Source organism: Filicampus tigris, chromosome 1 (assembly GCF_054856515.1).
Source record: "Filicampus tigris isolate MCC_2025a chromosome 1, RoL_Ftig_1.0, whole genome shotgun sequence".
Lineage (NCBI taxonomy): Eukaryota > Metazoa > Chordata > Actinopteri > Syngnathiformes > Syngnathidae > Filicampus > Filicampus tigris.
The window spans coordinates 38,533,771-38,546,389 of record NC_141217.1 but is presented as its reverse complement, the minus strand read 5'-3'; the positions used below and the strand labels follow the sequence as shown (position 1 = coordinate 38,546,389).

The window sequence follows — 12,619 nt, the reverse complement described above, 5'->3', positions numbered from 1 at the left end:
GTAATTGGTTATAAACCGGAAATTTGGTGAGACATAAAAGCCAGTTAATATCACATAGCATGAAATCGTTTCATAAATGTCTGTGTGAGAAAAGAAATGAAATGGTTCCCAACATCCGGGCGAATGCGACCCCTGCTGCATTCTCCATGCTCTTGGCCATTAGCATTAGCAGGTTATCTTATTCAACCCAATCTCAAAAGTGACACTTACAGAACCTGTTTACAGACTCACACTACAATATAATCTCGGACCTCTTAGGACTCTTGCAGTTTATATTGTACGGTACTCTTAAAATAACCTGTGAAATAGACAGAAAACACGTTTTGTGCCATTACTGCATAAGGAAGATAGTTATTGTTCTTCCTTGGATGCGTAAACCTACTCTCTACCATAGTGCGACATGTGCCATAATGGAACATTATGACACATTTTACATTACATGTAAATTGCAGTAAAAAATAATTAAAGAATAAACTTAAATAAAATGTATAGGTGCCTGTTTGTATTTTATTTCTTTACCCAAAGTTTCGTTTGAACATCTTTTGCATATGCATACATATTTTCAAGCCTTTACGTGAGCAGAGTCACAGTGGCCCATTCAGCTATATTTTGACAACGTATCCATTTGCCGCGCCGCCCGCTAGCTTGAAAGTAGCCGAGGACTCAAATCAGCAATCAACCTGCCTCTTACCGCATTAAAATTTGTAATCCAGTGAAATAATCCCAATTTGTACTCAATGTACCAGTAATTGTACTTACCATTTGCTTTTTTTTAACTATTTGCATAACTCTGGTCTGTGTATTCCGTTAACCCCCAAAGCCTGATTTTTGCATGGAGACATATCCCGTTGTACACGTGCTGACCCAAGCAAAACACATCATGAAGGAAATCATGTTTCAATTAGGGTCGGCTACCACGCGACCCACACATAGCTCATGCTTGCCAGATGCATTGAGTTGTGCGGAGTGATAGGCAGATGGCGGACGGGTACCCCGGGCTGCAGACAGATGACGATTGGCGGACCGGCAAACTTTAGTAAAATGCCCACCTAAAATGGGACAAGCATATGATATTTCCACATCTCACTTCACTAGATTTGCCTCATTTAGAAGATGAAATGAAAATCTCAAAATGTACAAAAACTTTGGACAGGGATGGGTGGATACACATTCTCTGCATTTTAAAAATGTGGGTATACGCCTTTATTAGTCTGCTACATACAGTACGCTAGTTTGGTGGTGCCACAGTGCAGTACACATGACTGCACAAAGATAATGTACTGTGTCTCAAAGGGAAGTCAACCCCCAAATATATATATATATATATATATATATATATATATATATATATATATATATATATATATATATATATATATATATAATATTATGTTATGTTCTATGTAGCCCCGCTAGTGTAACATTGCGTTTGTGGAATATGAGTTAAGCAGTAAAATGCACCAGTTTTTGTCCATCTCAGCGGTGGCCATTTTGCAACCATGGCTCAGCTTCAGAAACCAGCTGAGCCGTAATTGGTTGTTACCCGAAACTAGGGCTGCCACAAACGATTATTTTGCTAGTCGACTAATCACTAACAGTAGTCGCGATTAGTCGACTAATCGGATAATATATAAATCGCGGCATATCGCAGCAAGCTGCTGCTCTTATAATGAGCATCATTCGCTTACAGCTTAAATTCTTTATGTACAAACTAATCATGAAGACTAGATGATAGTACATTCAACTTGTATTAAACTTTGCAACTTAAGCCATCATTTGTGACATGTTTATAAATAAAGGAGCGACTTAAATTGATGGCAATACTCTGGCCTTAAAATTTTTAGCTGTAATTCTTTAGTGCGTTTTAAAATTGAGCCAAAACTATACACTATGCAGAGTTGCACTAATACAGTGAAATTATCTGTGAATACAAAAAGAAGTACTTGTATAGTATACATATTTCACTCTTGGGCACCAAGACTTTTTCTTTTTTTTTTTTTTTTTTTTTAACGGAAGGTAGTGAAATAAGGGGAGTAAATTGGGCAAATGCTCTGTGCTAAAGAAAACTAAAATAAACTTGTATTGGTTTTTCATTTTGTGTTAATTTAAAACTTTATCAAAAAGGTTTTATTTTTTTCACTAATATGCATAATTTAAAAGTAGTAAATTGATCTACACAATCAAAATGTGGTATGCACCTGTAACAAAAGAAGGAAGAACTTTTTATTTTTTGCACTATGACATAGTATATTACAACAAACTTAATTATGGATTTTATTGTTATGTGATGCCGATGAGTGGCACATACAGTACGGTATGTCGTTTTTGTTTTGAGTGCTGATATTTCCCAGTTCATGAACGCATCACTCCGTTCGCGACTGAGAGAAAGAGAGAAAGAGCAAGCGTGCGCTTCCTGCTTCGATGTCCACCACAGGCATAAACACACAGAGTTTTGGTTGTTAATCAACGAGTTTACTGAATAATGGCCGCTCAATCCATAGAAGATGCTACGACGTGTTAGCGTACCAAATAGGAGCGTTACATCAAAAACACCGTAACGTGTGTATTCTAACTGCAGCTAGCTTCTAGACACACTGTGCCTATGTCAGATAGGAAATCAGGCATAAGACATAACTTGCTACCTTTTTTTAAATGATTGGGCATGCCCATCGTGCTGCCATGAAAGGCAGGTTTGCATTGTATTGAGTATATTTGGTGAAATGCGCCGTAACTTTCGGAGTCTGTTGCTAACACGAATTAGCCCTTACAGTGTAAGGCTGACACTACTTCACCCACAATGTTTCTGTTTACATCACCCGGATTACCACCACTGCGCATGTGCGTTGCAGATAGGAAAGCAGCCATCGGGAGAAGAGCCAGACGCGGCAGTCTCGGAGGAAAAACAATGTGCCAAATAAATAAATATATAAATAAACGACTCGTCAACGATTAAAATTAATTGAATCGTCGACGTCGTCGCGATTAGTCGACTAATCATGGCAGCCCTACCTGAAACCTGAGCGTCCGTGATGTCATTTTCAGTCAACAGAACAGTGACAAAATGTCCGCCCCCTTTGATGACTAAAAACTGGTGAGTTTAGCTGCTTAACTCATACTTTAATTGCACATTGAGCTCCATAAAACAATAACAAAGCTATTTGAGACTGATTAGGTGCTGGCTAACATAAGCCACAGCCATTTCTTTTCAAGTTAACATCAAACTTCTCGATCACAGAATGAAATCAACAAAGGTATCCATCCATCCGTCGGATAACTTTATTTCAGTTTGATATCAACAGGCAGGACACACAGACACATCAAATTAAAATAGTGATTACGTGTTTCATAAATAGAGAACAGAAGGTGTTGAGTGCAAGAAAACTTGGCAGAAGAGGATGGAAGAAATGCAAAGAAGCAAAGCATGATGGTGGCTGATCCCTTACTAGGCTGCGTACAGTACTGTACATGAACCACGGAGGTGACGGTAGCAGCAAGTTGTAATTAGCGTTCCCTTTTCAATGTTGTCAGACTGCCACAGCAAAGCCTATGCGATTGCTGCGACGATCAAATTCTGTGTAGTAGCGGGCGATGAAGTTGGCTCCCAGGATCCAGATGGGACCGGTAGGGGGTGGCACGTCCAAGCCCCTGAAGGTAACAATGCAGACATCCCCCTCGATCTGGGATTGCTGGAGCCACAGTAAATGGTCACCGACCGACAGCATCCAATCACTTTGATTGATTCGGCATTTGCTATCCAACTTACCCATAGAATATAATCCTCGTACGTGAGGGAGTACTCGAGGCCACCGAGATGAAAAGCAACACTTGGCAATGTCTTCACAGTGTCACAGTTGACTTTGTACTGATTGAAAACATCAGTTATGGTGCAATGATGGGCAGGGTATTCTCGAGGGCAAATATTTTCAGCATGAAACCATTTTGGATATGTGAAACCAAAATCTTACACCGCTTTCATCCAGCTGTGCTCCGATGCTTTTCATCAGCGCCGAAACGGAGGAGGCCGGGCCGGTGATGTAGGAGGAGCCTGTGTCGATCACAGCTGTGCATCCTTCCGCACAAAATATCATTTCTGTTCCCACAGAAACACTAAAAGAGTGAATGAACAAATGGGCTGTAAAACAGATGTTATGTGTGAACTGTTTGAGCTTATCAGGTTATGAAAACATACCCTTTCATCACAAGCTCCCACTTGCCCATCTCTTTGGTCTCCATATAATTAAAGGTCCCAGTGTAGTAGTTTGGGTCGGTGCCGCCTAGAACCAGCTCTCCACCCGGGGAATGTTGGGGGTCCCTGAAATCAAAACACTTTCCTCCAGGATTTTTTTCAAATAACGTTGCTCAGCAATTTTTTTTATATTTCTTTTTTTAAATCAGAGATGCAAATATACTTTACAAGATTAATTGTTCTGGAATAATAATAATGAAAATAATCTCAAACATGACAGCAATTGCGATTACGTTTAGCCGCGGGAAGGACGGCCGTATGCCCAACCCCCCGCCACACCAGCCCACCGTCCTGGAATGTTTCTGGCGCATGACGGCCAACCGGCAAAGAATATTCCCTCGTGGAATTTTGGTCACAGTTTGTCCCTGATTACAACGCATGCTAAAATCCATATTGCACAAGATTTTATCGGTCAAACTTCCAAACTAAAATCTCAAAAACCTGATGTGCTAGCAAATATGGAAGGACCGTTTTGAAATCGGTGTCAAGGATACGTTCAGGGACATGAAAGCCACCTCCGATTAACATGTGCTGTTAACCTGTGTAATAGAGTGTATAGTGTGTTAAATATTGATGTCCCCGTTGCAACAAGTTCACTTCCTTTCCCCAGCCAAAGTGTTTGAAACACAATCTTTTGATCTGTCATTCCGATGAGGACAGCATTTGATGTCCTCTCTCCTCTTCCCAGAATTGAATCAAATACTTCAAGTGTGACCAAAAGTGGAGAACTAGCTTTTCTGATAAGCCCTTGTTTCTTGGTTTTTGAAAGCAAGTCTTTTTTTTTTTTTTTTTTTTTCTTCAAGTTTTACAAACATCCTGCAGTTTTGGTTATGTGTTATTTGTTCATTACCGGGCATTGCCAACTTTGTTGTGTTACTGCAGCCAGTTTGCTTTATTCAAACGTGAAGTTGCATATGAAATATAGCACAAAACAATTAGACTCTGGTGATATTTGAAGTTGATTACGAAGCCCTAATGTACACTCTCTTAGTAGTTCTAGCAAGCCACTTGTATTTCTTTACTTGGCCTTTAAATATTTTCAACTCTTGTTTGTCAATGCTTTAATTGTGTGAAGCACATTGACTGACTTACTTTGTGTATGAAATGCGCTGTACCGTATAAATAAAGCTGCCTTGCCTTGCCCCATTCATCTCTGTTTTTTACATCAAGTGGACCAAAGGAAGGGAGAGGAGGCCCACTGATCTCAACATACCTGCTATAGTAAACGGAGAACACCTCCTCCTTGAGGACATGCTGAGACATGATGCGGTCAAACACTGGAGTGATACCGTCAATGGCTACATTCGGGTAGCCCATCCCCAGGACGCCGTCGAACTTGGCAAAGATGAAGGGCATGGCAGACAGGGAGGTGGCTTCAGCAAAAACCTGGACCACCGGGATTCCGCCCACCTCGAAGCAACAGAATGAGGTGAAAGTCATTCGGACAGACAAACGCTGTGCTGTGAACGCCGCGCTTTTCATGAATAATGTGCACAAATGTATTTATTATTTCTTCATTTGTTTGACTGTTATTATGATGTGGTCATTGATAAAAGCATATAGTTGCAGTATGACATGATTAAATGTAAGGGCTGAAACAGTATCTGCACCTGGATAAGTTCATTTTGGTGTACGCTACAAGGCCACCTGGTGGCAGTATAATACACTCGTTCAAAGAAACGAAGAACAGTTTTACCACTACGAGGCACTAATATTGTTTTTTTTCTCCAGAGAATGAAGAGTATATGCCTTTGAGTATTGTTTTATTGTCTGTCAGCATGTGCGCCCATGTGGGTTCCATAAAGCGCTATGACATCGACACATCGATGTTATCCGTTAACCCCGTCTTTTGTGGCTCCTTTATGTGCTAGCATTCAGCTTGCAGAAGGCAAAAAATATGCGGTTAAATACAATATGTGCAATTCTCTTTGTTTGATGTTTCTTTTGACAGTCAGCTTCAATCGGGAGGGGCAGTAAATCAAAGCTGCTCTCCCCATTCACACAAAGTATGATTATAAGGAACCGCAAGAACATCTCCACTTGCAGATGATGTCAAGTTGGCTTCTGCGGCTGTGTGTGACTTTTCTGGGGTAACAAGGAAACAGGTCAGGCCGGGGGCCACAGGCATGAGCCCGGGATGAGTGTGCTAGCGAGGGCATGACAAATGATAAAACACCTTGTAAGTCACATCTGCTGTCTCTAATTGCTTGTCTTTCCTCGGGCATAATGGTTTGTGGACCATGCGCGTGCTTGTGGTTTGGCACCCGCAGATTCGCATAGTTGCTCATTTTAAAAATTATTTTCAGTATTTTTAACGAGTGTTGTTTTCCATTTTTTTTTTCATATTGTTTTAGGCTTAAAAAAAAGAATTCCCACTTTATGTCAATGGGTGTCGATTACACGCTTATTTTTTAGTGTTCACGGGCCGGCCCGCTCCTTATCCACTGCGAATAGCCACTGTTCTGGATATCAAATTATAGGCAGAAGATGGTGCCTGAGACAGCTGTTTTTTTTCCCACAGATCATATTTATCAAGTTCTGCTCTGAAGTCATAATGACGGTTTTAACAAAAGCGATTTTTGGGGCAGTGTAATGTCAAACTTCCCCTTAAACTAAGAGCAAAAGGACAGAACAGCCCTTGACGCTGAATGCTAGTTACCAGCGGTGGGCATTCCGTCTGACCGACGGACCCGTCCGTCTACCCGTCTGACCGACGGACGCCCATTTTGCTGACATTACACGATAGACGGGAAACTTAACTCACTTGATGCCTACATCGCTTTAAATCGTTTTTTTTATAATCTACGAGTACACCCACAACATCGAGTTAACTCAAGAAATGTGTTTTTTGTGTACATTTGATGCCCAAGGCTCTGACGCAATTAATCACAAAGTTTCAGGCTTGGGAAGCGTTGTAATGACGTGCAATCGCCAGCAGATGTCACCAGTGTCGTTTATCAGACCCATTACCAGTGTGTAGCACAATCTTCATACATTTTTTGTTTTTTGGCATCAAAGTTGTTGTTTTGGGGTTTTTAAATAATGAAAGTACGTTTTATATATTGGAGGTGTCAAAAAGCAAAAATATTCTGTGGGCCTTCAAAGATGGGTCAAAATCCTCAAAAATGGCTGGCACTGAGGAGCTTAGCTGCGCTGCTAATGGCTGGCATTGAATGAGTTAAAAAGAAAAAGGACTAAGCATAGACGGAAGTGGATTTTCATCCCTTAGTGTACCGTAATCATAACTAAACTGGTCAAGTCCGAACGGACCTCACAGTCCATTATTGACAGACTCCCATTTTGCTGAAGAGAGACGGAAATGCGTCCCAGACCGCATTGACTGTATCTCTACAGCAGGCGGCGGTATGCACCAAACCGAAAATCATGAGTTTCTCAGGCTGAACCATCCATTATCCAAACCACTTATCCGAGAAGTGATAAAGTACCAGTAACTTTGAATACAGAGAGAGTTTCACAGAAGTTCTTGTGAGTTAAGGTTTACATTTCCATTTTTATTTTTGAAAAGAGCGTGGGTAGGAGGTTGTGAAACGGTATTTTTCAGGCCCACACTCCATTTCACAAGGTGGCAGTAATGCACCAAAAGTTGTTTGCCAACCGCTAAAAGACGAAGAGGAGGAGGAGGACCCCTAACTGTCCCAAGCATTTCCACCTTTGACGGTCTTCTTCCAGACCATGTTCCTGAATATAAATATTTAGGTTATCTGGCTGGACAACACTCTCTCCGTCTCCACCCACATTGACAAAATGCAGTCTAAAATGAAAGCAAAAATTGGCTGCCTGTGTAGAATGCGCTCCGCTTTTACGGCCTCTGCGAGAAAAACACTCGTACAAATGACCACCCTTCCCATGTTTGATTCTGGTGATGTCATCTATAGATCCGGATGCAAGAGTTCACTACAGAAGCTTGATGTACTTTATAACTCTGCTATCCGCTTTATAAGTTATGCTCCCTTCAGGACACCACTACACTCTATATTCATCTGTAAATTGGCCTTCGTTGAGTACAACTCATTGGCTCTTGTTGATCTATAAACCACTCCTTGGTCTATCTCCACCCTACCAGTGCCAGGCGCTGGATCTCTCATCCCCTGCTTACAATACTCGCTCAGCTAACGGGATTCTTTTGAACGTCCCGAATACAACCTCTGCACCGGGTCTGTCTGCGTTTCATGCTGCTGCAGGTGCAACCTGGCATGATTTGCAGAAATCACTAAAACTGCAATCTGTGGTCTCCGAGGGAGCTTTGAAAGTCATGATCATGATCACCTGCTTCAAGACGAGTGCAGATGTTCCCCGGGCAGTTTGAAATGTGCTTTCTTTGCCCCTTGGCACATGAGTCACCTTGTGTGTATGTTTTGAGCTGTCTTGTTGTAATGTTTATTGCCTTACTTGTATTGCTGATTGATTAGTTTGTTTTGTTTGTTGTTTTAATTGTCTTGACTTGCATATTTGACTTTTCTCAAGATGTAGGCCACAATTGTAAATTTACATTTTGTTCCTAATCTGTTTTCCCTTGCTAAATAAAGGTTCAATAGATAACAAATAAACGCAAAACGTTATCATTTTAATCGAATCGGTTCAGATAAACGGATAGATGGATGGATGGATTTTTTATTTTTTGGTCCTTTTTATTCCGTATTGACGGTAGACGGACTGGCGGATCTTTGATGTTTACTGACAAAAGCGCGGTTAAGATAACATGACGGACTAACCGACAGATGATTACAGTTTGGTTCGGCTTGAAAAATAGACGGATTGACGCATGACGGACGGGTACCCAGGCTGCTGACGGATGTCGAATGAAACTTGAGTAAAATGTCCACCTCTGCTAATTACTGTCAACTTACAGAAACCTCCCGAGATGTGTACTTTCTTTTTAGAACTTTTCAGGAATCTGGCAAATCGTTCCTTCTAAAATGGTATGCATTTGAATGTTGCTTTTTTTTCATAGCATGTAGAGGCGCAGCGCGGTTTACGGATTGTTAACTCACCACAACCACATCCTCGCTGAGGAATCCCCTGATGTTTCCTGAGGCGTACTGGATGGAAAATCCTGTTCCATTTTCCATGTAGGTGTGAGACATGGAGGCGTCATACCTGTTGTGTGTAACTAAAAGGTCACAGTTCATTTGAGTCAACTGAAGTGGCGGGATGCCTGTGCATGCGCATGCAAAACAAACACCTGTGTGATACTTACAACAGGCCGTGGAGAAAGGGGAGCAGCTTTGCGAGGGAACCCACAGGTTGGCCGAGCCCGTGTCAAATACGACGTTGAACATCTGAGCTGGAGAGCCAATGCTGATTTCTCCGTAGTACTGTGTCTGTTGGAGCCAGAGAAAAGTGGATTATTTATGCCACAAATTCCCATTTGGGCCATGAAATTCACCGCTGACAGTATGACGCCGACAACAGGAATATTTTAAAGTCGCCGGGTTGCCTGATTCATCTTGACAGTTTAATGCTCGACCAAGAGAACACGTGATATGAATTCCTGAACACCGTGCGGACCAAACTGCCTCACGTCCAAATAGTTGGTCAGGGGAGTGGGAGCGGTTCCATTGCTGAAGTCTTGCGCGCTCATCTGCGCTAGCTCAGTCAACACCTGCTCCGCTGAAAGGCCCATATCCTGCAGCGTCTCCCTGATAGACGGCATCTTCTTCAAGCTTATTCTGGAAGCAGAGTAGGCAAGCGGGAAAATCAATCCTCGTGAGCCAGAAGAAAAACAAACAGCAAACGGGCTGGTGCACATGGCTGCTGAAAGAACAAGAAAGGATGATATTGTTGAGGTCATACAGTGACATGTTGTATATTACTGGTTGTTATTCCAGCTTCTAGCAGTTAATAAAATGCAGACTTCTTAACTGTCTCTTCCTAGCCAGGACAAAAATAAAATAAAAAAATCCAGCCAAAGCTTCAATCAAAAGTTGTCAGCAAAAACATGTTTTTGTTTTTTTTCTGATTGTGCGGTCTTGTCCTCACGGCTTGATTTTTCCGGGGTAGCAATCATTATGCTATGCCGCTTTCTTCCAGGCGATGGCTAAAGTTGCAATCTGTAGCCCTATTTAGAAGCTGACACTTTACCTTTTTTTAAAAAAAATGGAATTCCGTTGTCTATTAAAGACAATGGCATGGAAGGGAAAGGCTAAAAAATGCACTGCCAAAATTTTTCCTTGGACTGTCAGAGAGCTTCTGTCAGCGCTGAATGCTGATTGGTTGGTATCAGTCTGAAGTTTCACATCTGATTCTTTTTTTTTTTCCATCCAGACCAGCTGGAAGCTATATTGATGTCAATCAGTCTTTTATATGTCACATCTGCACATACACTCTTAAAAAAAAAAAGGTTCTTCTACATATTACCCAAATGTGATTCTTTTGCTTGTATGCATAGCCGAGTATGTAGTGAAGAAAACCCAGAAAAAGTTCTTAGTATGTTCATGGCATTGTTTACAGAGATTGCTTATAAACATGCACCAATGAAAAAATGGACTGCTAGATTTCGAAGTGCACCTTGGTTCAATGAAGAAATGAAAACTTTAATAGTCCAGCGTAATAATGCTAAAATAATAGCAAATAAATCAGGACTACTCTCTGATAAACAGTTTTACTGTAAATTAAGAAACACAGTGAATAAACTGAATACAAATGTTAAAAAGGGAATATTTTAAGGCTAAACTAATCAATTCTAAAAATAATAGCAAAAATCTATGGAAACTGAATAACTTGATGGGAAAGAATTTGAAAAGGAATGTATCCGACATAGAAGGTATATTCATTACCAAACCATATGACATTGGAAATTACTTTAATAATGACTTCAAAAACAAGGTGGACAAAATGAGGGAAGTCAGGTGTACAATGAACACAACATCCAATGATATTATTAAAGAAAGTCTTATGAGGGGAAAACAGTGCAAGTTTGAATTCAAGTAGAAAGGGTTGAAAAACGATTGCTTAACATATCTGACAATAAACCTTCTGGCATTGATCATTTAGATTGTAAACTTCTTAGAATAGCAGCCAAATACATATCTAAGCCGTTAAGTCATATATTTAACAAATGTTTAAAGTATGGCATCCGCCCAGATCGCTGGAAAATAGCGAAAGTTATCCCACTGCAAACAATAAAAGATCTAAACAGTCGTCCTATAAATCTCCTTCCAGTCTTCATTAAACTACTAGAAAAAAATGTAGATGTTGAAATCCAAGATTATCTGTTAAGAAATGACTTGATTTCAAGTAACCAACACGAATATAGAAAAGGATAGTCCACAACGCAGCACTTGCATAAATGACAGACGAGTGGCAAAAAGGCTTGGGTAACACGAGGCCTGCGGGGGTTGTGATGCTGCAGTTGAGTGCGGCTTTTGATGTGAATTGATCACATGCTGCTGCTTGATAAACTGAAATGTTATGGTTTTGACTGAACGGTTCTGCCATGGATGCAAAGTTACCTGTCAGAGAGAAGACAGGATGTTCTTTCATGGAAGTTACTGATAGTACGGTATGGCGGGGTGGAGTAACTCAGGGCAGTGCGTTAGGTCCTCTTTTATTTTCTACCTTTACAAATGACTTGCCATTTGCATTAAACAAATCAAGTTTTAGTGGCGGACTGGGTAAGCAGGAATAAGTTAAGAGCACTAACCGTATTTTGCACGTATGCAGTATTCTGACCATATTTAAAATAGCATTTGGGTCATGCAAGTTAGGAAGCGTGTGTTCCTACGTGGCCCCCCCCCCAGTAACACTTGATGAAAAATCGTGGCCCTTTCCAGCACATCGGTTGCCCCTCCTAGCAGGTGTAAAAAAAACGTACCTTCTCAAAGCATGGCCTGCGCTCATTGTCATTGACACAGCAACCAAGCACGCCCAATAGGCCGCCAACACTGCCATGGTGGCTTCGAGCAGGCAGGAAGGAAAAATGTCGAAGGCCAGTGATGGGAGATGGATGAAGACGACCTGATCCCCCTTTTTCTACGAATAGTGAGTCCCGCGATTGTGGAAGCTGAGGCTAGCTCTGGCTGAGTGGTCTGCTCATCCCAAGCGTTTTATACCATCGCCGCTGTCCTCTTCACCCGCAGGCGACAGCGATTCTGCTTGGAAGTGACCTCTCGAAAAAGAGCTGCGCTTACACTGACCTCCACCCCCCCCCACCCCCCACACCCGCCCCGTCCACCCATGGCACTTCCCCATTGGTCGCACAGCACCTCCTGTGATAAACAGGTCGCAGTGAGATGACTGCACTTTGACCTCGTGGATCCCATTTACGACAGAAAGCGGGGGGTTCACACGTAACTGATTTTTGCCGCTGCGCACATTGCTACCACCTGAACGGACATCAAGCTTTTCATGGAT

At 41.6% G+C, this 12,619-nt stretch overlaps 1 protein-coding gene across 1 annotated transcript; it reads right to left on the bottom strand.

Moving 5' to 3' along the window:
* Positions 1-3,262: 3,262 nt before the first annotated feature.
* Positions 3,263-12,212, bottom strand: ren (renin). The gene is made up of 9 exons (XM_086039265.1): positions 12,081-12,212; positions 9,789-9,936; positions 9,465-9,588; positions 9,259-9,377; positions 5,460-5,656; positions 4,190-4,312; positions 3,966-4,107; positions 3,764-3,862; positions 3,263-3,686 (listed from the first exon to the last, which is right to left on the bottom strand). Exons 1-9 carry the CDS (start codon positions 12,155-12,157, stop codon positions 3,525-3,527), a joined length of 1,191 nt encoding a protein of 396 aa, XP_085895391.1. The 5' UTR covers positions 12,158-12,212; the 3' UTR covers positions 3,263-3,524.
* Positions 12,213-12,619: the final 407 nt, after the last annotated feature.

Excerpts from the sequence above, each read along its gene's own strand:
- ren (XM_086039265.1), bottom strand. The coding sequence starts at position 12,157 with ATGGCAGTGTTGGCGGCCTATTGGGCGTGCTTGGTTGCTGTGTCAATG. Across the intron at positions 9,378-9,464 it reads CCCTTTCTCCACGGCCTGTT|TTACACACAACAGGTATGAC; the intron begins GTAAGTATCACA and ends GTGACCTTTTAG. Across the intron at positions 5,657-9,258 it reads TCAGCGAGGATGTGGTTGTG|GTGGGCGGAATCCCGGTGGT; the intron begins GTGAGTTAACAA and ends TGTTGCTTCGAG.